We start from the raw sequence: 27,672 nt of genomic DNA, 5'->3' as shown, positions 1-27,672 counted from the left end.
GATTGACCTAAGGTTGGTGATTGCATATCTTCTTCAGCAAGCCAAAGTATTGAGGTTTCCTAAATCCCTAGGCCTCCTCCTCTTCTCTTCTACTTGAATTCTCCCACTTAGCCTGGAAGCAAACAACAGCTTGAGAGAAGCTGTTGAGAGACAGGCAACCATGGGAGAACTCTACACACAATCCCAAAAATAAAAGCTCCTTTTTTATCTTCCCTCAGAATATCGTGGCAAAGAAAATGCCACTGCTGCATCCTAGCGCATTTCTTTGAGAAATATTCATACCTTTCAATTCACTTCAACAATTATTTACTAAGTGCCCATCACCAGGGGAGGATCCAGGCCTTATGCTAGTACTGCAGTTACAATAAGCACAACTTGTGACACTCTGTTCCTTAAAAGTTAGCAGTACTCAAGAGGCCTCTCCTTCACTCATAGAACAAAGACAGCTTTGCTCCATTATAGGCAACTCATGTCCTAGGATGTTTCATAAGCCCCAAGTTGGTCTCAACCAGTCCTTGGTGTTTTCCCAACAGTAGATAGTGCACGGAAACAGTGTGGGCCTCAGTTTATACATGAGATTTAAACAGTTTCAGCCTCAGTTTACACATGAGTTTTTAACAAAAGTGAATTAAAAGACAGAAAATCATTCTATTAAAAATAATTCATCATGCGTGAGAAGTCATTTGCTTTATTTATATAAATGACAGTTGCAACAAGGGTAAAAATTAGATATAATTCTATAAACTGGAAGACAGGATACTGACATCCAGACATCATTCTTGTAATGGGCAGTTATATATTCAATATAATAAAAATGTAGAATGTTACAAATATCCACATTTGAGGAATATAAAAAAGAAAGCAAAGATAAGAATTCTGCTGGCCCACTCAGTAACCCACAAGATTTATGTAACAGTTCCCACAAACCGATCTCAGAAACAGAACAATGTTACATTTTCTATGAACACAAACAGTTAAGTACTAGGGATAGTGCTTTATATAATATTGTTTGAGGCAATCTTCATAGGAAATATGATCAAGACTCATAATGGCACAAACGTGATAGGACTTACATTCCCCATTGCAAATTGCACTGCTGTCATAACTCACAAAGAAGTAATTGTAGTATTTTATAAACTGCTCACTGTCCAGGACTGCAAATTGCTTAGCTAATGCATACAAACTTTTTGGCTGCAAATCTTCAATGTCATAGGTCTGAGTCAGCATATATTCCAGCTTCCAATCGGATTCTCCCTTTAGATTTGCATCTGTCAGGTTCAAATAATACTGCAACATATCCTATAGCAAAAACAGTCACAAACCCTGGTTCATTCTCTGCCATAGAAAGTACTGCACAGGAAGAAGCGTCCTTATTGGGATTTATGTGACATTCTTAATTTAAAGTTGTAGTCATTTAGAAAAAAGTGAGAACTGTTTTGGTTTGCTTTTTTTTTTTTTAAGGAATTCCATAGACAAATCTGTATTACTTTTTTTCATTTTAAAAACAATGAAGGAACATATTCTAAACTACACAGAGAGATGTACAAAATACAAAGCTTTGGATTCACACACCTCAGAAGTAACCACTGCTAATAGTTACATATAAATCAGTGGTGTGCTGGAGGTGGCTGGTACCAGCTCACAGAGCCAATTATCAAACTTTTAGGAATCTCGACACTATAATTAAAGTGTTGCTTTTTTCCCCCCAGTGAACAACTTGTTAAACATTTATCATCACTCCAGTGTATGTCAAGACATAAGTTGTTCTAGACATTATGTACAAAAAAAATATAATTATTTAGAATATGTATACCCTATTTACTATCTCTTGGCTTTTTCAAAAAATTAAGCTATACTATGTATGCACTGTTTTGCACTTTTAAAAATAATTAGTGCTATATCAGGGCATCTTTCCATGTCAGTATGTGTATATACATACACACATACATACATATACACATACACACGTATATGTACATGTATACATATATAATATATGTGTGTGTGTGTGTGTGTGTGTGTGTGTGTATGATGCTCAGATCCAAAAATAGGCAACTAATAGTTGTAAAAAGAATTCAGTCAATTGTTTTATTTCCTCATTTAATCTAATGTTTACAAATTAAATCTGATTTCCCTTGCCTTATTTTCTTCATAAAAACATGCTCTAAGGGGGGGCGCCTGGGTGGCTCAGTCAGTTAAGCGGCCAACTTCAGCTCAGGTCATGATCTCGCGGTCCATGAGTTCGAGCCCCGCATCGGGCTCTGTGCTGACAGCTCAGAACCTGGAGCCTGTTTCAGATTCTGTGTCTCCCTCTCTCTGACCCTCCCCCGTTCATGCTCTGTCTCTCTCTGTCTCAAAAATAAATAAACGTTAAAAAAAATTAAAAAAAAAAAACATGCTCTAAGGGACAAGTGAGCTACCTCTTACTAAGTTTATTTAGGAAAAAAATGCATTTACATCAATAGAGACTTTAATTGAAAATTCTTTTCAAATGATATTAATTAAAAGGGGCAGTACTCATAAGCAAAAAGCCCAGCCTTTCAATGTTAAATTGGTCTAAAACCTAGTCGTGTACGAGCTCCAGAGAACTTTTGTCTCAAAGATAAATGTCCAACTCATTTTTCTTTACAAAAAAAAAAAAATGCTGCCAACATGTATTGAGCTCTTACTATAAGCCAAGTATTTTTCTAAGTGCTTTACACATATTTGTTCATGTAATCCTCACAGCAATTCTGTGAAGTCAGTAATACTTAGTTTAATCCTCATTTTACAGAGGAATAGACTGGGAATACACAAGGAAATTTGATAAAAGAATGCTTGGGGGAGTATGGTTTCAGAGTCTACAGTCACCTTCACAGCTATGTTCTAGAGAAGAGTAATTAATAAATATGGCTTAGTGAAAAGTTTCAGTATGTGTACAAGTCCCCAAATCAGGCCCTGCCCAATGTACTGAACAAATGTCAAGTCCTTAGAAGGACAGAAACAACCTCCCAAAGGCTGATCTCATAATGCCCATACTGAGAAAGTGCTGACCAGCCAAATATAAAAAGAAGACAGACATCATGAGATTTCAACATAGAAACAACGTACATAGTTAAGCTGAAAACATTCAACTAAACTATTGAAAACTATAAAGACATGCATAAATGTGGGGGCAATTCCAAAATTGTGCCAACTTACCAATAGTTTATAATCATGAGGATCATATTGAAATAGTCTGACGCCAGGATTGTTGGTCAGTTTTTCTGCAACACTCTTCACTGGGGTAACAGCAGGAGCCACAAACAAAGAATTTACCGGTCTTCCTGGACAAAACATATGTACATAAACATATTTTTTAATTGAGTTTATCTTTATTAAAAATATAAGCAAATTCGAGATTAAGAGATTAACAGATATAACAGCCAAATGATGTATGATCCTTGATGAATCCTGACTTGAAACAACTATAAAGGGACACTTTCGAGAAAATAGAGGAATTTTTATTATGGATTGGTATTAGATGATAATGAAAAATTACTGTTGCTCTTGTTAGGTAGGTAAGTGAATCGTATTAGTATGTAAATTATATAATTAGCCATGTAGTTAATGACAACTGACCAAATGACAATTAGATTATGTGAATTAGCCATATATTTTAGCAATGTATACAGTAGCATGTAGGCTAAAATGGATCTATGTTTGAGATTTACTTTCAAACACTTGAGAAAAAGAAAAAAGAATAAAGAAGTGAATAGGTAAAGCAAATGTGGCAAAATCCTGATAGATGTTAAATATAAGTGATGGTATGTGGGTGGGGGGGGCATTGTTTAATTATTCTCTTTTAGGTGTATTTGAAAATTTTCATAATAACAAAATCTAAGTTATCACAGGTATATACACACACATACACACAAATACAAAACTAGTTTGTTCTGTACATCTACCTAAAACAATATGCCAATAATTACATAATAAGAACCTGATTGGGGTCACCATGCTTTTATACATATCTATTACAGGAATGAATTTCTGAGTAAAAAAGCTATCAGATGCTGAAAAATGGTCATTTTTTACCAAGCCTACTTTTTGTAGGTGAAAGAGGTAAAGCATTTTGAAAATTTTCCCCAATTGCTGAAAAAAATACATACTGATTTTTTTTTTTCCTGGCTGACTATTCTAAAATAAGAACCCTTATTTGGTTAACTCCCAGTTTCCTGTCCTCGTGAGGAGGTCATCTTTAAAAATAGGTAATCATTGTTTTGTTTGATGCTGAGATTCTCCTATTCTTATCTTTTAATTCTGAGTAGATGACAATGTTGATTATCCCTTAAAATTAAGTGTTTGATCTATTTTAAACCAGTGGTGAATTCTGCTTTTCTCTTCAAATTCTGAGAAGTAAAACAAGTCATATAAAAAGACACTTGAGTCTAGGAAGTAAATAATGAACAGCAGTATTTCTCTAAACTTGAGAATCTAAAAGAAAAGTTGAGTGAGCTAAGGGTTTCCGAGCCTTTTTTGTTGATAGCTATCAAATGCTGGTGGCCCCATGGAGCAAATAGGGAGACACCCAACTGCAGGCCTAAATAGGAATTCGACACTTGCCTTACAAACACACAAGATATTCAGAAAAATCTGGTGCTGGCAGGTTGATTTAATGAAACTTGTAATTTACTGGTTCAGTAAAAATTACTGGATATTCACTGCTTTGCTCTAGCATCTTGGATTGGGAAAATGCACACAGAACAGCATATTACCTTTTTTATCAGAAAGCACCATAATACTATCTCTGTGAGTGTGTCCATAAAACTGTCCTGCAATGACATTGCTGTATCTTCTAAAAATATCTATCAATTTCTCATTATACAATTCTCTCATTGATGTGATGTTCCTTGAATGGGGCACATATCCTACTGGGATATGTGCTATGATGTACACCTGGAGAAAGAAACATAATGAGGACTGATGAGAATCTTTTTGCATGTGTATCATAACCAAATGACATTTAGATATCCAAGATTAAAAGTACTGTATATTAATTAAAATTTAGAAAGCAAATATACCATCTCTCCTATTACCGAAAAAAAAAAACGATGAAATTATAAAACTATTAGTATCATTCTACTTGCATTTGACTCACTTAAATTACACTGTTGATGATATATAGTAACTGTGATCTTGGTCACAATTTTTTTTTTAATCAACAGATGTCAATCAGTCATCAAAGCATTAAAAGCAAAGCAAAATAAAACAAACACAGCAGATTTAATTAAACCGTAAGGTGTTTCATGTGAAAACATCTTCAAATTTTAATATCTTTATTAATAGCTGACCCCACTTGAGTTAATAAATACACAAATTTAGCCCCTGTTTATCCCCAGATGATTTTAGTCTCTGGGATCTACCTTCTCCTTATTTTGCTGAGAGGTGTTCAGTGTCTTTTCTAGCCATTCAAACTGATTTGCTGGGTCAGTCTTATTCAGAGTCATGATATTTGGGCCGTAGTACAAGTTTGTGTTTAGACTGATGATCCTAAGGTTCAGATTAGGTGAAACTTTCTGTGAATAAAAGCCACCTACAAAAACAAATTTAAGACACACTCTAGAAAAACACGTACACAGATTCACAGTGACTATGAAAGCAAACTCTTAATTATGGTTTACAAGCCAGTCAGGGAGGTGATACTTATTTCTCATTATTTAGTTTGTACATACATACGTTGTCATTAAATAAGAATCACTTACTGAAAACCTACTGTGTGCCAGATCCATTGGTGGGACTTCCACATACTGACCTACCAACAGTTGTATCCGATATTCAGATGAAAATGATATTGGCACTAGGTCATGAGGTGTCAAATTTTAGAAAAGAAACATTAATGCATCAACTCCTACTTTTGCATGTTTGGGGAGTTAAGATGAGAGATATAGTGAAGCACAAAATGCAAAAGTAGGAACACACGTGGACCATGCCAAAGACTACTATGGGAGAGATGTCAGATAAACCAGACCTGCTACAGTCTTAGTAGGAATGAGACTTAAAGGCAAAATCGCCCTCACACCTGTGAGCCAGTGGTGGTAACACCCAAGGGTCTGCTGCAGTGGTACTTTTGGAGCTAGCACCTGATCTTGGACCTGCTCTCTTTGCCCTGGGCCCACTCACCATCCATGCCTCTCCACAGCTTTCAAACATGACTTACAGCCTCCAAAGAAACGGGCACATCCAGAATGAACACACCCAAACAAACATTAAAGATCTTAGTCTGAACAACATGAATAAAAATAGAGACAAAATAAGGATGAATAAATCTTTCACTTACCTTTCCTTAAAGTATGAATAGCTTCTTCGTCCAACCAGGGCTCCCAGAGATTTGCTACTGCATTGTACACCTTGCTGGTGACTACAGGCAGTTGATCCTGGCCACAAACAATACAATCCACCATTGAAACTTTAAAGATACATAGATTAACTAATTTAAACATTACTTGAGCATTTACTACTATATGAGACATCTGGAGAGGCAAGGATGAGTACTAGATAGGCTTCATCTTCAAGGAATGTATAACTTCGTTAAAGAGACAAAAAAAATATAATCAATCACCTGTCAGACAATGTGTCAGGTGCCATCACAGAGGTTCTAGCAGGGTAGAAGCATGAACAATCGAGTCCGGCCCAGAGAGTCAGGGGGGGAAAGTGAAGAAAGCACATCAACCTGCCCTTGAATAATGATTTCATCATGTTGGCAAGAAAGGGCATCAAGGTAAAGACAATGGCCCAGACACCAACACTCACAGTGCTATACACAGAAAAAAGCACTTGTGCCACGTGGCCAGGATATAGGACGGATATGGGAGTGTGCTCATTAAAGAGAAACAGAGGCAGGTGTGAGCCTGAACACACAGGGCCTGGAACAGCACACTGAGAGAATGGAGAAAATTTCATGATTTTAGAATTAAACAAAGTCTTCTGAAATGTTCACACCAGTATAAAGCTTTTGAACTTTCTGAATGAAGACTGACAACCACATGCTTTTGATTTGGAGAAGTCTCTTTATATGAACATGGTTTGATTTTTTGTAAGCAATGTATACATAAAACATTTTTATCATCATAAAGTATTTTTATCATCCTATTTTATCACATTATAATAAAGGATCTTAGCTCTGCGGGGCACCTGGGTGGCTCAGTCGGTTAAACGTCCAACTTCAGCTCAGGTCATGATCTCACGGTTCGTGAGTTCGAACCCGGTGTCCGGCTCTGTGCTGACAGCCGAGAGCCTGAAGCCTGCTTCGCATTCTGTCTCCCTCTCTCTGTGCCCCTCCCCCCGCTCATGCTCGCAATCTGTCTCTGTCAAAAATAAATAAACTTAAAAAAAAAATTTTTTAAGGATTTTTAAGGAAGGAAAAAATACCCCAAACTTTAAGAAGGTATATACTGAGGGACACCTGAGTGTCTCAGTCAGTTGCGTGAACAAGCCCTGACTTTGATTCAGGTCATGATCTCACGGTTGTGAGACTGAGTCCCGTGTCGGGCTCCATGCCCAGCATGGAGCCTGCTTGGGATTTTCTCTCCCTCTCTCTGCCTCTCTCTCTCTTTCTCTCTCTCGATATCTCTAATAATAAAAATAAAATAATAATAATAATAATTTTAAATTTAAAATAAATTTAAAAAAAGAAAGTGCATACTGAATAAAAATCCAAAAATCACTTGTGAAATTAAATAATTATTCCTATTTTCTTGTTTTAAAAATTATATTAATAAACAGAAGCCATTTCCTTCACACTCCTCCTTTTCTTCTGTATATTAGTGACATAGATCTATTTCTTAAAGTAATTTTCCCATCAGCACTAGTTAAAATGCTTAGTTATTTTCCAAGATGACACTCAAGTCACATTAGTTCCTAATACATATGCCTAATACACGATGAAAACAGAAATACATTCAGGAAAAGTAATAACTAAATGACTTGTTCTAACTAGAACTATTAGTATATTTTTAATTTGTGTTAGATATCAGACTCCTCTGTCTGAAAAGTATACTGAATACTAAAAATTATGACTTATAGGCCAACCCAGATTCTGATTAAAACTTGGTCACATGATCATCATCAAAAATCTGAAAGTGTTAGCCATGTGTATCCCAAAGTATTGGGATAGATGCCAAAATACTGGAATGGTCATATGAAATCTTAAAATTATATAAAATTACTGTAGAGTTTTCTCTCAATTTTAGTTATGAGAAATGTGAGCATCAGAGAAGTTAGATGATTCATTCAGGGACAGCTGGTCAGTTCCAGGGTTGGTCTAAATTCCAGGTCTTTCCAGTGTCACTCCTACGTCCAATTATTAATTGTACCATGCCATCATCTCAATACTCTTTGGCTGTGACATGCGCAGTGCCGAGAAATGAGGTATAATGGGAAGTGACCCACCCATAAGTTTGGTGGCGCCAGTCTTGCCAGTGTAGGAGTAAATGAGGACCCTGGCCCAGACTGCCTCCTGGGGCGGCAACTGGAAGGAGTCCCTAGGCTGCCCACACTAATATCTACTTCTGATGTAATGGGTGGGGACATGCATCCACATATGCATGTTTAGGTAGCTATGTTTATGTGTATGTTTATGAGATTTTAATGGAGAAATAATACTTATTAAAGTATCTGCTTGATTTGTTAGTAACAGTTTTGTTACTAACATTCACCAGAATTCCATCTCGACTAACAGTCTGTAGGAGAGTTTGTTGTGGGGCTTTCATGTTACATTGACATTCCTGAAACTGGTGTGGAAGGGTGGAAGCAGAATAATAGAAAGAAGATTTTCAGATATAAAGTCACAAGCTAGAAAGACAAAAGAATTAACTCTTTAAGGTATACGGGCTGCCCAATTTACCCTAGTTATACATACGATAGGATATATTTTAGAATTTGTATATTATCTATATCTGTGAATCACTATAAGATTGGACTTCACAAAGACAGAAATAAAAGTAAAATAAAACAAATCCTCAAAGGAGTTAGGGAAAACGTATCCCACATGTTGCTGCTTACTGCTCCAATAACTACCACTCCACTTATTGAGGGCATAATATGTACCAGGTAGAAAGCTACGCCCTATTCATGTAATATCACTAATTCTCACAGAAACTTCTGAGGGTGGGTGTTATTGCTCCTATTTACAAATGAGTGACTTATGGGTCAAGGACATTAAGTGAATTATCCAAGTTGGCCAAGCTATCAGGAGCAGGGCAGGATGAAGCTTTACATTCTAGTAAATACGACTCTAAACCCCACATGTTCTCCACTATGTCAATCTGTCTGTCACCTAAAGCATATAAAAAACAATGTGGGTAGCTCCTGGTTTCCAGAGATTGTTCATCCCCAAGCATCTTCCCTGTGTGGTCTCACATCTCAATAGTAACAAAGTTGACCACTGGTTTAGAGGATGACTCACAAAGACTAACACATTGTTCATCTCAAGCCCAGAGGCCAGTGCCAAAAAGTTACTTGAAACAAGTTCATCCTAGAGTACAATGTCTCAAAATCCCTGTACTTAGGTGATCAAAATGCTCACTAAGCATTCTTGTGGCCTGAGATGGAAAAGATATTCTAAGCAAGAAGATAAATCTAGACAGAGAGGCATGAAAGTAAATATTGTGTTCAGGAATACTGAGTATGTTAATCTGGCAAGAACAAGGGATGTATGAAAGAATGTTAGTCTAATTGAACACAAAAGATCCAGGATGTGGGCTCTATCACTACGTGATTGTGAGCACTTGAACAAGCAACTTGACATTTTGGGGACTCAGTTTTCTCATCCATAAAATGAAGAGTTGATCTAGACTAAGGGTCACCAAACTTTTCCTATACAGGGCCAAATAATAAATATTTTAAGCTTATGGGCCATATGGTCTCTCTTGCCACAATTCTACTCTGCTGTTCTAGCGCAAAATCAGAAATCAGCCACAGGCAATACAGAATGAATAGCCATGGCTCTGTTCTAATAAAACTTTATTAACAAAAGCAGGTGGTAGGCCAAATTTGGACCACAGGTTGTAGTGTGTCAAGTCTTGGACTAAAACACTAAAACTCTGAGATATCTTGAATCTGTCCAAATCTAAGATTCTACACCTACTATAACAGGACCCTCCAGCCAGGACTAGTATCCGACTGTTATGCACAGGCTATTTAACAAACCGCCACACTGATAGGTTAAGGCCTGGGCTTATCGGTCATCAAATATTCTAAACACAATCTCTGTCTTGAGTTATATCTTAATCAGATAAACTGGACCCAAACAGGAACTTCCCTCTTTGGTTCTTATGACAGTTTGCTATGATCAGAGTGTGGAGAGCTTTGTCTGCCTAAGAGAAGTTCTGAAAAATGTAAACATTTGTCAATATCAACCTTCCTTGCCAACCTTTATCATAAAATGTGAATGAACAACACTGTTATTCAAAAGAAAGTAGAAACTGAGGAAGATTATGAGGGAAAACAAGAATCAATAATCCACAAACTAGGCAATTTGCTTCCAAAACTCACTATGGACATATCTTTTTATGGATTAGGGAGAATCACTTTAAAGTCCCCAAAGCACTTGTCTTACCTTCTTCAGTGGTTATTAACAGTGCACTCTACCTCCGTGAGCCCCACTCCCACATCTTATCATCAGCTAGTTATTGTCAGAATTTTGACAGTACTAATGGGAAAATTCCTTGAAACACTTTTGGAGTTTACATCAAATTTACCTGTGGCCAATAGTCATGATTACCCAGTGCAGGGAAAACCTGGAGATTTGGAAAGACACTCTGGATGGTGGTTGTCATATTAGCAATCACATTTATGACTGAGTCTGTTGAGAGTTCATGCACAGGAACGTGAGGTGGGCTATCCCTGCAAAGGAGACAGAATCATAGCAAAATCAACTTCTATAAAAAGTCACTAGACATGCATGATGCCTGGTTGTATTATCATTGCACACTTCCATGATAAAACAACAGATGATTATTAAAAGAGCTGATAAACTACTCTTCATTTATCTTTCTCCCACAGAGTATCCCATTTTAAAAACTGTGTGACAATGGAATACTACGTGGCAATGAGAAAAAATGAAATATGGCCTTTTGTAGCAACATGGATGGAACTGGAGAGTGTGATGCTAAGTGAAATAAGCCATACAGAGAAAGACAGATACCATATGGTTTCACTCTTATGTGGATCCTGAGAAACTTAACAGGAACCCATGGGGGAGGGGAAGGAAAAAAAAAAAAAAAAAAAAAAGGACGTTAGAGTGGGAGAGAGCCAAAGCATAAGAGACTGTTAAAAACTGAGAACAAACTGAGGGTTGATGGGGGGTGGGAGGGAGGGGAGGGTGGGTGATGGGTATTGAGGAGGGCACCTTTTGGGATGAGCACTGGGTGTTGTATGGAAACCAATTTGTCAATAAATTTCATATATAAAAAAAAAAATAAAAAAAAATAAAAACTGTGTGATACAACAGATAAGCAGGAAATCTCAGCCTATGACACTGCTTGACTGAAGATTTGTGAGAGGCAAATAGTTGAGCAATTAAAAGCACAGATTCCAGAGCTAAAATGCCTGGATTCAAATTCCAACTTTGCCATTTACTAGCTGTGTACACTTGAACAAGTTACTTAGATGCCCAGCCTTCATTTCTTCATCTGTAAAATGGGGATAATAATATCAAATGCAAATGTTATATGAGGTATAATTTAAACATTAGTTAAATAGCACCGGTCATTACTGCAGGCATAGGGAATACAAACCTTATCACTCTGTCATGACAGATAGAATTAATTAATTATGCCACCAGAAGATAATGTTTACAAAATTGCTATTCTCTGTCTCTGCCCTTTGCCCACTCTCTCTCAAAAAAGAAAAAAAACAGAAACAAAAACAAAACAAAACCTAATTAATTAATATTCGTAGGAATTCAGCATTCTAATGAAGCTTAGGTCACTGTAGATAAATATTGAGCAACTAACAGTATTTATATACTCACTTACCCTGTCCATATCATGAAAGATGCTTCTTGTCCTGAATTTTTAATGAAATCAAATGCTGACAAAATAAGGTAATATGGAGAATCACACAGAACATCTCCAAAAGGACCAGGATTGGAGGCATTTGCGCCTTTAGATGAAGCACACACTTTGGTGTGGTCATCTGTGATGTGGTAAGTAGGGTCTAAGTGTAAATCAGTCACATGCCAAAACTGTCCTGTTGATTAGAAAAGAAATGGTGTTAAATCTACTTCCCTTTAGGTATTCCCATACACATATTTACAGTAAGACTGGAGACAGTTACTCCCCCCTGTGATGGAGTAAAACCCTAGTAATTTAAATGTTCATTTGCCCTGAAAGTAAATACAATACTTTCCTATCAGTAGATGAGGGTCCCAAAGATAGTGGGAAGAATTTACTAAAATTTACTATTTACATTGGTCAGAACCGATGAGCTCACTGACAGCGTGCCTACATAAAAAAGACTATGTAACAAACGTAAATTGCATAATGAAATACAGGGAGACATACTTCAGATGGGTCAATAATAATATTGTGTATTAATAGTATGTTTCCTTCCTTGCAGAATTTATGGTTTTAGAATTTATTTATGTGCTTCTTGTGGAAAAACTGACATAGAAACATGATGTGGTCTGTTTGGGTTACAGAGTGGATAGATTGCAAAACCAGAAACTAAATCTCACTCCTAATTTCTTGTAAAACCTGGCCTCTCAACATTAATGAAAAAAGAGTATAAATGTTTAATACTAGCTTTAAACCAAAAGTAGGAATTTCCAGAGGCTCTTAAAAGCTACTAAATATAGGAACATCTTCTAGCATACACTTGTATCAAATGTTGATAATGTTAAGGAAAGCATTTGTTAAAGAGGATGCTTCCATTCGGTTTTCAGTGAGAAACCTGGAACCCATTTGATACCATGGGAAAGATTCTTTAATTGAAGGAAATAGTAGTACTAATATTCAGAGTAGTGTCTCTCTTTATTAAGCATTTGTGCCAGGCATTATGATAAAGAAACTAAATATACTATGCCATTTTATTCTCGAAACCACTCTCTTGAAGTAGGAATCACTGTTCTCATTTTAGAGGGGAGAAATGCAAGCTGGGTCCATTAGGAAATCTGCTCAGGTATACACAGCTAATAAACAGCACAGTCAGAATCTGAGCCCCACTTCGAAAGGCCCTCCAGCTTGCGTATACATAAGTTACATATATCTTCTATGATTTTGCTGCCTTCTCTCATATGCAATTAATAAATTATTTTAGTACTGAGGCTTTTTCACACTTTGAATTTGGAGTTTACTCTGATTATGACTAATTTATATCAGAAATGACATAGCAGCACATACTACACCAGAAACATGGAGCAAACAAGTAGAATGCAAACTTTTATCTATCTATACAAAGATGATAAAAGCTAAGTATGTATATGAGCAAACACCTGAATAGGACCCAAAGCTGGAATAAGAAAGTAAGAAACTGAAAACTGTTAATTTGTTAGGGTGGAAACGTTAAGTTGTATTTGGGTTGTTTTTTCTCCACAACATTATTATGATTTTATAACATATTAGACAAAAGATCCAGAAGAAAGCAGACATAAAACAGTCTTTATGATCAATTACTTTGTATCCTATGCCCATTTGAAAATACATGCCAAGAGTAATTTATTTTCTTCTTTAATGCAGAAAATACTCCAGCTTCCATTTCTAGCCCAGACTTACTGTATCCAACACACAAAGTGAGGTTGACAAATAGCTCAGAATCATCCTGGAGGCTGTCCTTCCTTGAGGTATAAATATATAGTGCATCTCAATTTTATTTAAACATGTTTTTAATGATTTGTAGAATATTAAGGTATAATAAGCTATACACAGAACAGTATAGTGTTATGGTTAAGATGGGGAACTCCAGAGTCAGACTACCTGACTTCAAATCCAAGCTCTATTTACTAATCTAGCTGTGTGATCCTGGCTTGTTTTATCTGCAAAATGGGAAGAATATTACTGCCTTCTGTATGAGGGTTAAGTGATTTGGTAGAAGTAAAGCTCTTAGAACATACCTGGCATCTAGTAACCTCAGTGTTAGTTATACTGTTAATATTTTGACGGGGCACCTGGGTGGCTCAGTCAGTTAAGTGTCTGACCAGCTCAGGTCATGATCTCATGGTTCGTGAGTTCAAGCCCCACGTTGGGCTCAGAGCCTGAAGCCTGCTTCAGATTCTGTGTCTCCCTCTCTCTCTCTCTCTGTCCCTCCCCTGCTCACGTTCTCTCTCTCTCTCTCACAAAAATAAACATTAAAAAAAAAGTTATACTGTTTTTATTTTGTAACCCTAAGCTTGAATTTGAGATGGAACTTCTTCATTTCCAAGTAATACTTAAAATTTATCAGGTACTTACTGTAAGTTTAGTACCTTTTTTATGTTTTACATGTATTAACTCATCATTATTTTCATTTTAAAGATAAGGACACAGAGATTAAGTCCAAGTCACATGTGTCATACACAACAGAGTCAAGATAGAGATTCAGGAAGTCTGATTCCGGATTCCACGTTGCTCTTAACCACTGTATCACTTGCCTCTATGTGTGCTCACATTCAACTGTCCTTCCGTGTCACTTGATTCACATAAAATACATAACACCTACATGAGATACTGTGACAATTAAGGGACATGAGATAATAAGTATACTAAAATTTTATAAACCAAAACTGGAAACACATTAAGAATACATCTCCAGTACCTAGATTTGTATGTCCTCAGCATCTAGAACATGACTTATAGTAGGCCCTCAGTAAACATTCCTTAATGAGGCACAGACAGATTTCAGGATTTCCTCAAGATCACATGGTGACTCATTAATGAGAGCTGAACTAGAACCAGTCCCTCCAGACTCCCAGTCTAGCACTCTTTCCACTACACTGCACCACCAGACAGATAAGTGAGGAGGTAATTATTTAGATGCACTGAAGAAAGTCTTTAAATAGAAGCCAAGAGGACTTCTGACAGGTTCTTAACCTGGGATTTATGAATAATGAACCTCTGGAGGCCTCACTTTCCACTTCTAATGAAATTATATATAAAGTGCTGTGTGTGTGTGTGTGTGTGTGTGTGTGTGTGTGTGTGTCTAAGGCCACAGACCTGGCCTTTGGCCAAGCCCTACTCCACTACAGATTCTTTGATTTGTGGCCCAAAGTTCATTTCACCACACAATGATTTCTTTCTTGTTCTGCAGATAACCTTTAAGAAGATTTCCACAAATGTATGTGTGTATACATGTGTGTGTTGTTAATATACCTAGATAAATGCTCAACATTATATACCAAAAAATTTATGGTTTAGCTAAAAAAAATTGTAATTTATCCTAAAAAAAACCTAGTAAACAATAATTCAGATGTTTGGACACATCTGAATTGTTTAAAATAGGTATTTTTGGTTTTTTGTTTATAATGTCAGTTCCTACCAAATACCTCAGCAGGCCTTGACCTACTAACTCTAATCAGAGATGTGGACAAACACACCCAGGTGAAGTCTCCTGGGTTGTTGTCCTCTGACCACTGAGACTTGACAGAACAGAAAGTTGAGACTGGGAATTTACACACACACACACACACACACACACACACACACACACACCAATTAAGCACAGGCCAGTCATGGTGAGTGTTATAAAGGAAGCATTTCCGGATGGGGTCAGGTGAAGAGAGAGAGTGTCACATCAAGTAGAAAACATGTAAAATAATATAGCCAATGTGAAACTGCTGAGTCAACACTTCAGCAAGTCTCTGAACCCCATCCCTTCCTCCTCCCTAAGTGACTCAGCCTTCTAGTTTCCATATGAAAACGGGGAGGTGTAAGTGGAGCTGCCCTAGACACCACAAAGTTGTTGCTGAGGACTTAAGCAATCAGATCCTTAAAACCAAACAGCAAATTTGCCAATGGGTATTCCCAATGGGTAGCAACCTGGGACATTTTATTTCAAAATCCTAAACAGTCACCTAACTAAAGAAAAACAACACAAGCTTCAATAAAAGCAGAAACCAACACATATAAGTATTTGGGGATAATTTCTCGTTATGACTGACAGTTAAGAAACCAGATTCACAGTCCTTGCTTTCAACCTGACAGCTGAGTCACAAGAACTTGGCTCTCACGCAAAGAGGAGGTATTTTTTTCAGAGCATTTCCAGAGCCTTGTGAGAAAGCAAGAGCTTCAGAGAACAGCACCAAGCACTGTGCTAAGTTTCAGAGGCGCCTAAGTCCCCAAACACAGAACAGAATTCCACCTATCAAAATTTCCCCCCTCTAAAGAACAGAACAATTCTTTTCAAAGGGTGTCAGGCAGGTGGGGTTACCTTGACCTTTGAAAGGGAAGGCTCAAAAGGCACCCTAAAATCTAAAATTTGTTTAACAGGTTGTTGGGTCCCAATTCTGAGTTTCATATTCCATAGGTCTGGAGTGGGCTGAAAACCTGCATTTCTAAGGAGTTTGGGTGACGCTGATGCTGCTGGTCCCAGGCGGACCACAAAAGGGATTGCATTAAACTTGTTAAGTATGATTAAAATTGATCCCGCCCACAGAGAGTCCGGTAACATCCAGGTAAAGTGAAATAAAGGCCCCACAAGTTCTAACGTAGACTAAGAGGTGAGTAGCACCGAGACTCTGGCAGGAGGAGTAAGAAGAAAAGGCCAACAAACCCGGCAGGCAGGACAGAAGATACTAGAAGTCCCACTGAAATGTACACCCCTATGTGGAAGAGGAAGCTCCGTACTCCCTGTGCTCTGGGCAGATTCGGGGCCCGTGGGAATGAGGGACATCCAACCTCTAGCTTCGGTTCTGCTTGAGACGTGCACATTTCCTTCCTCCCGCCCCCCGGAACAAACGCGCAGAGGAACCTAGTCTCCCGCAGCTCCTTGCAGCGCCCCCACTGGCCAAGGGTACTTTCTCCAGCCACCTGGACCTCCCGCTGGTCGCCTGGCGCTCTCCTCCCGCCGTCGCCCTCGCCCTCCCCGCGCCCGGCGCGTCTGGCTCCACTCCCCCCCACTCCCTTGGAGCCTCGGCCGCAGCGCACTGCTGCCCCCACGCACTTTTCCAGACTTCGCGCGGGCGCTTTGGCCCGTTGTTCTCGGGCAGCTCCCGGGAGGGAAGGGGTCGCGGACTCACCCACAGCCGGAGCTGAACTCTCGGGCGCCAGGGGCAGCCCGAACCCGGGACTGCCACGCCAGGCGAGCAACAGGCAGCAGACAAGCGCGCCCAGCAGAGCCATCACGGGTCAAAGCCACGGGCCTGGGAGACTGAGGCTGTCTGGCTTGGGGGTGGAGAGAAGGCAGAAGAAGGGTGAGGGTGTAGACGCCCTGCAGTCACGTGGAGGGTAGATTCCGCAAAAGGTCAGTTCGTTTGACCTTCAGCAACTGTCTAGCGATGATCTGCCCTCTTATGCCTTCCGTCAATGACTGGCCAGGGAAGGAATGTGCTTGGGCAAACTTCAAGCAGATCATCTTCCCTAAATGCTGCCTGGCCTTAAACAGATGGGGCTCCGCTGCAGAAGACATGCAGAGAACCTTGAAGTATGAGAATTTGGAGGAGGGCAGCAGAAGTTTTGGATAGCACAGCTATCTCAAAGGGCGGTCCCTGGACTAGAAGCATCAGCACTACCTGGGAATTTTAGTAAGAAATGAAAATTTTTAGGTCCTATCCCAGACCAATTATGTCAAAAACTCAGGAAGGAGTGTAAAAATGGTCCAGTAATTTGTGTTTTTAATAGCCCTCCAGGTGATGCTAAAGTGATGGGGATGTTTGAGAACCACTGCTCAAAGACACAGGATTTTAGGGGCTTTTGGGTGGCTCAGTCGGTTGAGTGTCTGACTTCCACTCAGGTCATGATCTCAGGGTTGGTGGGTTTGAGCTGGCAGAGGGCTCTGTGCTGACAGCTCAGGGCCTGGAGCCTGTTGTGGATTCTGTGGCTCCCTCTCTCTCTGCCCCTCCCCTGCTCACACTCTGCCCCTCTCTCCCTCTCTCTCAAAAATAAAAAAACATTTAAAAATTTAAAAAAAAAAGACACAGGGTCTTAGTTTTTAGTTTGTTTAGGGGGTTTGTTTGTTTGTTTACATCTGAGTTAGAACGTCTCAGAACTGTGATTTATGCAGTCCAGAGACACACGACAAGCATAAGTAGAGCCAGTTGCTTTTACTCTCCTAAAGAATTTTTAAAGATACTTAGTCTGACAATGGGGCCAAGATCCCCAAATTGTTTCGGGTTCTGTGTTTCTTCTCTAACTATTTATGACGGTGCTGGTCTCTTTAAGATAAAGATGTCGAATTCCTTGGGAGAAAAAAGTGTCCTGCAGGATGACTAACTTCATAAAAGAGATCATAAAATGTATTTGTTTCCCATCAGAGAAAACCTTATATTGTATCCTGTGTAATTTAATGGGAAAGTGCCACATGAAAGAGGCTTTGAAATAGTAATCAAGGTGCCTCCATTTTGTTTCATGTACTGCCAGAGTGGTTAAGTCCTGCCTCAGTTTTAGGATAATTGAAAAGCCTTTCTAGAACCAAAATGTTTTCCAATGGTGGACAGAATGGTGTTTGGAATTTCTCAGTCCACAACTTCAAAAGTATGGAGGAAAATGGGCAGGGGGAAAAATGACAGATGAGAGAGAATAACTTTAAGGACAACAAAATAACTTGTGTGTTTCTAACCCAAACATTTTGAATACTAGGAAAATGATTTTTTAAAGTGTAAAAATAGCAATTTTAGCTCTTCTCCCCCAATTTCCAATAAGCTTTACTGGAAGTGAATTGATTGTGAAACAGTCCTTCGGTAAGTAAGCATAAACTACCTCCAGCACCTTTTGAAACCTAAAAAATGCTTGAATTCCTTAAAAGACAATGGATACGAACATCATTCTCCCTTCTACTCCCTCCGCTTTGTTTTCCTTTATACCTACTCTCTCTAGTGCAAAGCTATAGTGCCTCAACATCTCTGGGTTTTCATCTTAACCTTGGACATGAATTTATAGGTCCTCATGGTCCAGATGGAGGAGTCATTTGTTGTGAGGGTGTGTATCTGGGTGAGAGAACACATATGACAGGATGGAAACTGCTCCTTACTCATCATCAGGGGTGCAAGTGTGGATTTCACAAGACCACTTTTAGTCAAGTTTGCAACTTTAAGACCTTGGGATTTCACAAACATTTCTCCAGGGCCTGTTGGTCAAATTGCCTTTGGGCTTGGGAATTTTCCCTGTTCTATTAACTATGTTAAAAACAAAAACAAAAAGGACAAACCAGAAAAGTTAGTACTATTGGTAGGTCAGTATATGAGCTAGAATACTGCTCGAAGAAAAATGATTTGCAACTACCTTGTAAAGATTTAGGAAGCAAAAAATATTTGTTAATTTTCTTCCCAGAAAAATATATTTGGTACACCACTGCAACCTTTGATCTTTGTGATTGTCATTGTAATTGTTTCTCATTTAGGCCACCCAAAACCCTTCCCATTCTTCACTTGGAGGGCAGTTGTTATGGAAATAAATGCCAGCAGGATGTTATTTGGCCTAATAATAGTCAACTGAAGCTGAATCCCCATCCATGGCCTTGTATTCTTAAGAGCAGAGAGGCCAGAACCCTTGCTTCTACTGGAGCAGAGGCTGGAATCATCAAGAGAAAGCATTCTTCCAACAGAAGCAAAGATGAAGTCTGCCTGAACAATTGGGAGCAAACACTCTCAGTGTTCTGTTTCATGCTTTTAAAGACAAAGGTAGAGGGGCGCCTGGGTGGCGCAGTCGGTTAAGCGTCCGACTTCAGCCAGGTCACGATCTCGCGGTCCGGGAGTTCGAGCCCCGCGTCAGGCTCTGGGCTGATGGCTCAGAGCCTGGAGCCTGTTTCCGATTCTGTGTCTCCCTCTCTCTCTGCCCCTCCCCCGCTCATGCTCTGTCTCTCTCTGTCCCAAAAATAAATAAAAACGTTGAAAAAAAAATTAATTAAAGACAAAGGTAGACTGTCTAGTTTTAGGAATGGTCATCTCAGCCAACCTTATCCTGGCATTCAGTACTAATTGTATTCAAATGTTAAATCCTGTAGCTGCACTTTAGTTTCCTCTACTCTTCATTATAGTAATAAAGTAATCCTAAATCCAATAGTCAGATAATAGTTTCATTATGGTGAATTTTGTAAGTTAAAGTAAGTTTCCTCATGCTTATATCTGTAAGTTAATTGGGCCTTGAATTATAGAAATTAACTGAAATCACCTGGTTGATTAAAAATGAATACTACCGGGGCGCCTGGGCAGCTCAGTGGTTAAGCGTCCGACTTCAGCTCAGGTCATAATCTCGCGGTCCGTGGATTCGAGCCCCGTGTCAGGCTCGGTGCTGACAGCTCAGAGCCTGGAGCCTGTTTCGGATTCTGTGTCTGCCTCTCTCTCTGCTCCTCCCCCGTTCATGCTCTGTCTCTCTCTGTCTCAAAAATAAATCAATGTTAAAAAAATTTAAAAAAATGAATACTACCTATTTTTTCCTGAGAAAATATTTACCCTATTTGCCTCGCAGAGGCTAACAGAGGAACGATTTCCTAAGTAGTGAAAAGGGAAACTAAAGTCTTGTGCTTTTTTGACAATAAATGAAAGGGAAAATCACAAGGTTTGCAGTTCTCAGTATTATTCACTAATCATGAGAACATGGACAGGTAAATCTGATATTCAATTTCCTCATCAGTAAAGTAAAAATAACAGTATCTGCCTTACCTGCTTCACATTGTTGGTTTGGGAAAATGGATAAAATGCATTTAATAAATGATGAAATAGAAAATAACATTTGTTTGTTTCTACTTACAAAGGCAAACCCTAGCCAGTTACAAATAGGTATTTACTTTCCCTTGGGTAACTCAGTTTCAACAACTGCAGCACACACACACACACACACACACACACACACACAAAAGGGAATTCGGGGGCACCTGGGTGGCTCAGTCAGTTGGGCAGCTGACTTTGGCTCAGGTCATGATCTCACAGCTTGTGAGTTCGAGCCCCACAGGCCCCACGTAGGGCTCTGTGCTGATTTAGAGCCTGGATCCTGCTTCGGATTCTGTCTCCCTCTCTCTCTGCCCCTTCCCATTTCACACTCTGTCTCTCTCTCTCTCTGTCTCAAAAATAAATAAATATTAAAACAAAAATTAACATCCAGATGGCCAACTGATGATGATAAAATGCTCAACATCACTCATCATCAGGGAAATACAAATCAAAACCACAATGAGATACCACCTTACACCTGTCAGAATGGCTAACAGTAACAACTCAGGCAACAACAGATGTTGGCAAGGATGTGGAGAAAGAGGATCTGTTTTGCATCATTGGTGGGAATGCAAGCTGGTGCAGCCACTCTGGAAGCAAAGTATGGAGGTTCCTCAAAAAACTAAAAATGGAACTACCCTACAACCCAGCAATTGCACTACTAGGCATTTATCCAAGGGATACAGGTGTGCTGTTTCGAAGAGATACATGCACACTCATGTTTATAGCAGCACTATCAACAATAGCCAATGTATGGAAAGAGCCCAAATGTCCACCGAAGGATGAATGGATAAAGAAGGTGTGGTATGTATATATGATGGAGTATTACTCAGCAGTCAAAAAGAATGAAATCTTGCCATTTACAACTATGTGGATGGAACTGGAGGGTATTATGCTAAGTGAAATTAGTCAGAGAAAGACAAAAATTATATGACTTCACTCATATGAGGACTTTAAGAGATAAAACAGAAGAACATAAGGGAAGGGAAACAAAAATAATATGAAAACAGGGAGAGGGACAAAACAGAAGAGACTCATAAATATAGAGAACAAACTGAGGGTTGCTGGAGGGGTTGTGGGAAGGGGGATGGGCTAAATGGGTAAGGGGCACTAAGGAGTCTACTCCTGAAATCATTGTTGCCCCATATGCTAACTAATTTGGATGTAAATTTTAAAAAGTAAAAAATAAAACAAGTTAGAAAAATAAAGTTAGTTTTCTCTACTAAAAAAAAAATTTTTTTTAATGGGAATTTGGAAGCCTTAATGCACATTCTATGTACTCCATTTTAGCACTTTTGTTGACTTAGTTCAGCTCAAAGTGTTTGTCTGGAAACACACCTTTATAATCCAGGGTAAAATTCATTTTATTTTCCTGTTTACTTTTCAATAAGAAACTTGAATATATGACATTTTGATTGTGTGATATTTTGACTATTTTTTATTTTTTTTAAAATTTTTTTTTCAATGTTTATTTATTTTTGGGACAGAGAGAGACAGAGCATGAACGGGGGAGGGGCAGAGTGAGAGGGAGACACAGAATCGGAAACAGGCTCCAGGCTCCGAGCCATCAGCCCGGAGCCTGACGCGGGGCTCGAACTCACGGACCGCGAGATCGTGACCTGGCTGAAGTCGGACGCTTAACCGACTGCGCCACCCAGGCGCCCCTTGACTATTTTTTAATAAGACACTTTTGTGTATATCATTTTGCTTCATCAGCCTGCCTGTTTCTGATTGCCACAGGTTCTCTATGGAAGTCTCAACCAAAACTGTGGCATTTCCACTTTTCCCCAGGCTTCTGCTGATTTCTTTTTAATTAGTATATTAAACAAAGCACTTTGTTAGTAATATTTTTAAAAAGTTAGCACTTTTCCAGCTTTATTTTATACAGTAAGAAAGGCTATTTTGTCTAAAACCTCCTGATTAGTGATATTAATCAGATTAATATCTAATATTAAATATTTAATATCTAATATCTAATATTAAAACCACCAGATTAGTGACATTAAAAACAACAACAAAATTTCTCATGGGTATACAATTTTTATTTGAATCTGATTTACTTTTCAATGGAAATTATAAAATGCATTTACTTCTTTATTTTAAAAATGTGACTTAACATCTTAATGTGAATTATAAAACATAATTCTGCAGATCAAAATTGGGCTATTTGCAGTAAAAAGTTTTAAAACAAGTTTTTAAAGCACCATTTTCCACCTCCACAACAAAGATAACCTTTTAATTCGTGATCACCCATGCTGTAATAGCAGGATAACACTGAGACTTGAGTAAATAGAAAAATTGTAGAGCTTTTCGAACCCCAGATCAGGAACCTTTCTATGCCTTCTCATAGTGGCGAACAGCAACCACATCACCAAAAGTGAGAGTCTGAAAGATGCAAAAAGAATCAAGTCTTTTTATACAAGAATATCAGTAGCTGAACTTTCTAAAGATGATCATATATAATTTACATATTATGTAAACGAATAATGTCATTGACAAACATTAAATGCTGCATAAGCTCTTCCTTTCTTAAAATAAAAAGAAAAGAAACTTTATTTACTGAGTGAATAATAACATGTATATATAGTTTATGTCTCTAAAAGGAAAATGAAGCAAAAAAACTGACACTAACTAAGTAGATTCAGGTCAAAAGAATTCCTTTTCCCTTAAATTATCAGGGTAATCAAATTAGCTGTCTGCTTTGAAAGTGAATGGAATTTATAATAGGTTTTCATCACATAAATTGTGAAGAATTTTTAGAAAATCCAAATCATTTGGGGAAATGGTATTTGGAATGACTTGTGTCAAAGTCATCAGGAAAAGTAAATGTACAAATGTTCTCATTGCTTTGGTTGTCATATTTCAGCTGATGTGAACCTACGTGCCTGGGTGGGTGTAACGTGGAACATGGACTCTTACGTCAAATTGGACTGAAAGAATTTCTATAAAATCTCTTTACAAAATCTAGGAGTTTTTTTAGGGTTTGTTATTTACATGGATTGACATGATTTTCAAGAGCATAGCATGCCCTTGTCATTCATTGCTTTAATCTCCTTTTTTTGAACTCAGTCTTGCCTGATCAGTCAGTTATAAGCTATCCACTTTTCCGGCTTCGGGGCGGGGGGGGGGGGGGGGGGGGGGGGGGGGGTGGGAAATGGAGATAAAAGCATAAAGGATAAGCTCAGACTGAATCTTTTATAAACAAATCCTTTCTTTTGATGATCACTGCAGAAATATGTGGGCAAATATTCATTACCATAAGAGGAACACTGCCCCTCTCTTCCCATCCCATGGAAAGAAGTATGAATAATGTAAGCCCTGTGTCTCAATCTAGAACAGCCCTGATTGCAACAGTTAAAGGGAAGAGAAAAAACAGCAGTCAATTTCCTTAAATCACAAAAACAAAAAGCCCTTTCTTCTATTATCTTAGAAGGAATAGGTAAAGCAATACCCACCCACCCTCAAAAAACCCCAAAATGATATATTGACTATTTCAATGTCATCAAAATACCATTACTCAGTTCACAAAAATGTGTCTAGAATGTTAGATTAATGCATAACATTTTCCCCAGTTTATGATGCTACTACATCATTAGAGATTTTTTTTTAATTTTATATTTTTATAGTTTTTACATGACTACTGGTATTGAATGGAAATATTTACAAGGCACGATGCATCAAAAGAAAGACTAGAAGGAAGTAACATCAAAATGGTTCCCTCTAAGGAGGAACTACACTTTTCTGTTATATTCTAAATTATCTGCACTGAGCTTATGGAACCTGCATAAACTAAAATATAAAAAGTGTCAAGATCTCTTATTTATTACAGTAGCTGTAAAGTAATTTTTTGGATATTCAGTCAACTTGATACTCATAGTAATTTATCAGTCTTATTCATATGTTTTCATGAATATTTTTATATTTAGATTTCATTTGAGGTTTAGACATTCACAGTAATACTACACAAATTCTTTCTTTGACAGTTTTAGCTAAATTGATGGAAACTTCTGAAAACCACGCTTGCATAGAATTTTTCTTTTTTTTCTATAATTAAAGAAGCAGAGCTGATGATACAATTCACCAGGACATTTTTATGTCTTCAAAGAAGCTTGCTGGAGACTTACTGTTATTAAAGAAGGGTGGGAGAGAGAGAAGGGGATGGGAACTAGGAGAGGAGTGAAAGGCAAGAAGAAACAAAGGGAGAACTGCCTTTACTTACCATAACCATTTTGCCATCCTTAATTTCTCTTACGAAATTTGTTTCTTTGCCATCCCATTTCTGTACATGAACAAGTTTGTCTCCATCCAGGCTAACAACAGACTGAGACCAACAACAAAACGCAGAACATAGCAAAAGGTACAGATTAAATTTCTGAGATGAAAGTCAAGTGAAGTGGTTTTTGAAGGAATTATAGAATTGAATGAATGGTGATCAACTAATTATCATATTAGTACCATATCCTCTGTGGCTTCTAGAGTCATTATGATAGTAAACTAATAATTCATAATTTCATTGAAGTGTGTACATCTAGATGCAAAAATTTCATATGTTAGAAATAAAAATCCTGAACAAGTACTCTCAGACTAGTCACTCTACTCTTGTAAACAAAGCCTTCAGATGAGGTAAACAGTTTCGTTAATCTGAGGCAATCAGCGACATTAAACAAAATACAATCTTTATTTTAAATGAACACTCTTACTTTCTGAAATACAAATATGAAAAGAAAAATGTAGAGTAAGAGACAGATAGATTTGAGATTTGAGCTATAGCCAGTACCCACATATGTGCACTAGAATGCAAAATTAATCCTGGTGGTGTCCTCTCTGAACTGAAATACTGAGAACTTTCTCTACTCCCATCATCTAGACACGAGAAACATCAGGGATCTCTTTTTATTCCCTCCTCCCCATCCCCACCCCAGAGAAGGAGCGGTCCTTACCTTACAGTTTCTGTCATCTGCAGTGGTTTCATCAAACTCTTCTCCCAGATGGAAACTAATCTCTGTGTTTTTGAATGTGCTTTGTGTCCTGATCACCACTTTGTCCCCCTCCTGACTGACGATCACTGTTGGTTTAGTCACATTTCCCACCTGCCTAGTGGCAAAGCCCACACCTAAAAAAGCAATGCAGTTAGCAGCGACTTCCAAAATAACTCACATAGCAGGAATCTGCTTTCCTATCCTGGAATCCAGGCCCTCGGGTGTAAGTTTCATCAGGACACGTTTAGTCCCTTAATTATGCAGTATGACTACTGATGAGCTATAATACGCGGATGCTTAATTGGATGCACAAATGATAAGTGGATGCTGAAAACAAAAAGGCACAGAAGCTTCACATCCTCCCCCAGACTACCAAATGCACTGTTATTTAGCCCTGGGCAAGAAAGCAGGCAAACGCCACATTAAAAATCCCTTCAGTGGGAAATGCATAGCCTAGGATTCAGTTATGACAACATGATCTTTCTTTGTCTCTTGGCAATCTAATAGGAGAAAAAAAGGAATTGGCACTACTGAAGCTTCAGGTTAAGAAGAGAACAGCACATCTTATTTTTACCTACCTAGCGCCTTCATGTACTCATCAAAGTTCTGGCTGTCCGTCAGCTTCCAGGTAGCACAGAAAGCCTCCACCATCCTTGCCCTTTCCTTTTGCTTTGAAGACAGATAAAAGAGACAGGAGGGAGAATCTCTGGATCTTATTGCCACTGCAATTCTGAAGACCCCTTTGCACCTCACAGCAGCTCCTGCCTTCTTATTTGGAAAAGATGCAGGCAGAAAGCCAAGGATTTGAATTGCAAACACACCCTTCCACTGTCCCCCTTTACTGGAGGCTGTTGCCAGGGGGAGGGGGTGGGAAGGGGGGCTCAAATGAGGTTCCAATCCGCTTTGTGATTGGCTCAGGCCACTGGGTTAGCGGAGTAGGTCGAGTTCCTCCTTATCCACACTCTGCAGCCCTTCTCCCTGAGAAAGCTGTGCTAGGAGTCAATGGGGCTGGAGGCAGGGAACAGGGAAAATGAGAGAGGGTCTTTCAGGTTCAGCTCGAAAACTTGGCAAAGACAAGTTCAGACTGTGAGGAAAGAAAAAAGATGCACAATAGGACATTCAGATTGATTTCCGTTAATGGCAAAGCTGGTTACAAATGAGGGCCCCCTTTAAAGAAAACCACTGAACTGCCAGACTTTTCAGACAAAGGAGGCTGAATAGTGTCTTTTATTTTCTCTCATATTTACAGGGAGAGCAAAACACAAGCCAGAATGTTCCAAACTAGGAAAAGAAGAGGAGGAGGAGGTGTGAATGCCTTCCCTAGATTGTACAACTAGAAGGCTACTCCAACTGAGTATCAATGGGACGCTAACTAATTTTGGCCTCTTCCCAGCACAAACTGAGTGAATTTAAAGATCCATTGTCCTTTCTAAGAATCTGAGAACCAGACTGAGATGGAAAAGGGGTCTAAGGCAGAGTATGGTTAAGATTCACTAATGAGGTATAAAAATAAAGAAAAGAATGCTCTTTTCCCCCTTCTTCAACAGATTATAGAATCCATGAGGAAAAACGGAACATAAGGTCATTTAGTAAGATTTGGAATGACCCGCACTGTAGGACCTTTTCATTTCCTGAGGCCACATCCACTATACAATCTGTGTATAAATTGGGGATCAGCAATGGGAGTAGGATAGGAATTGGAGGAACCATAGAAATCAGACGATCTTTAGCTTACTTGTTCCAATTCAGGGTACCCCCCAAATAGCAAAATACCTCAGGAGTTCTGAGTATTTAAAGAAGGTCTCCGAAACTCCCCTTCCTCCAGAAGTTCTTCCTGCTTTCCTTAGTGTAGACCACCTATGACAGTCTCCCTCCCTTTCATGAGGACAGAACAGG

The 27,672-nt window shown here is 38.6% G+C and overlaps 2 protein-coding genes across 2 annotated transcripts; both read right to left on the bottom strand.

Moving 5' to 3' along the window:
• Positions 1 to 668: 668 nt before the first annotated feature.
• SMPDL3A (sphingomyelin phosphodiesterase acid like 3A) lies at positions 669 to 17,324 on the bottom strand. Its single transcript, XM_030316256.1, has 8 exons — positions 17,171 to 17,324; positions 11,997 to 12,210; positions 10,719 to 10,863; positions 6,299 to 6,395; positions 5,385 to 5,554; positions 4,737 to 4,917; positions 3,181 to 3,305; positions 669 to 1,299 (listed from the first exon to the last, which is right to left on the bottom strand). Exons 1-8 carry the CDS (start codon positions 17,271 to 17,273, stop codon positions 982 to 984), a joined length of 1,353 nt encoding a protein of 450 aa, XP_030172116.1. The 5' UTR covers positions 17,274 to 17,324; the 3' UTR covers positions 669 to 981.
• A 5,571-nt stretch (positions 17,325 to 22,895) lies between these two features.
• Positions 22,896 to 26,727, bottom strand: FABP7 (fatty acid binding protein 7). Its single transcript, XM_030314609.1, has 4 exons — positions 26,355 to 26,727; positions 25,738 to 25,910; positions 25,017 to 25,118; positions 22,896 to 23,182 (listed from the first exon to the last, which is right to left on the bottom strand). The coding sequence occupies exons 1-4, from the start codon at positions 26,425 to 26,427 to the stop codon at positions 23,132 to 23,134; spliced, it is 399 nt and encodes a 132-aa protein (XP_030170469.1). The 5' UTR covers positions 26,428 to 26,727; the 3' UTR covers positions 22,896 to 23,131.
• Between the last annotated feature and the right edge of the window lie 945 nt (positions 26,728 to 27,672).

This window comes from Lynx canadensis, chromosome B2 (assembly GCF_007474595.2).
Source record: "Lynx canadensis isolate LIC74 chromosome B2, mLynCan4.pri.v2, whole genome shotgun sequence".
Taxonomy (NCBI): Eukaryota; Metazoa; Chordata; class Mammalia; order Carnivora; family Felidae; genus Lynx; species Lynx canadensis.
The sequence above is the reverse complement of the archived record's forward strand: the minus strand, read 5'-3'. Positions and strand labels throughout refer to the sequence as shown.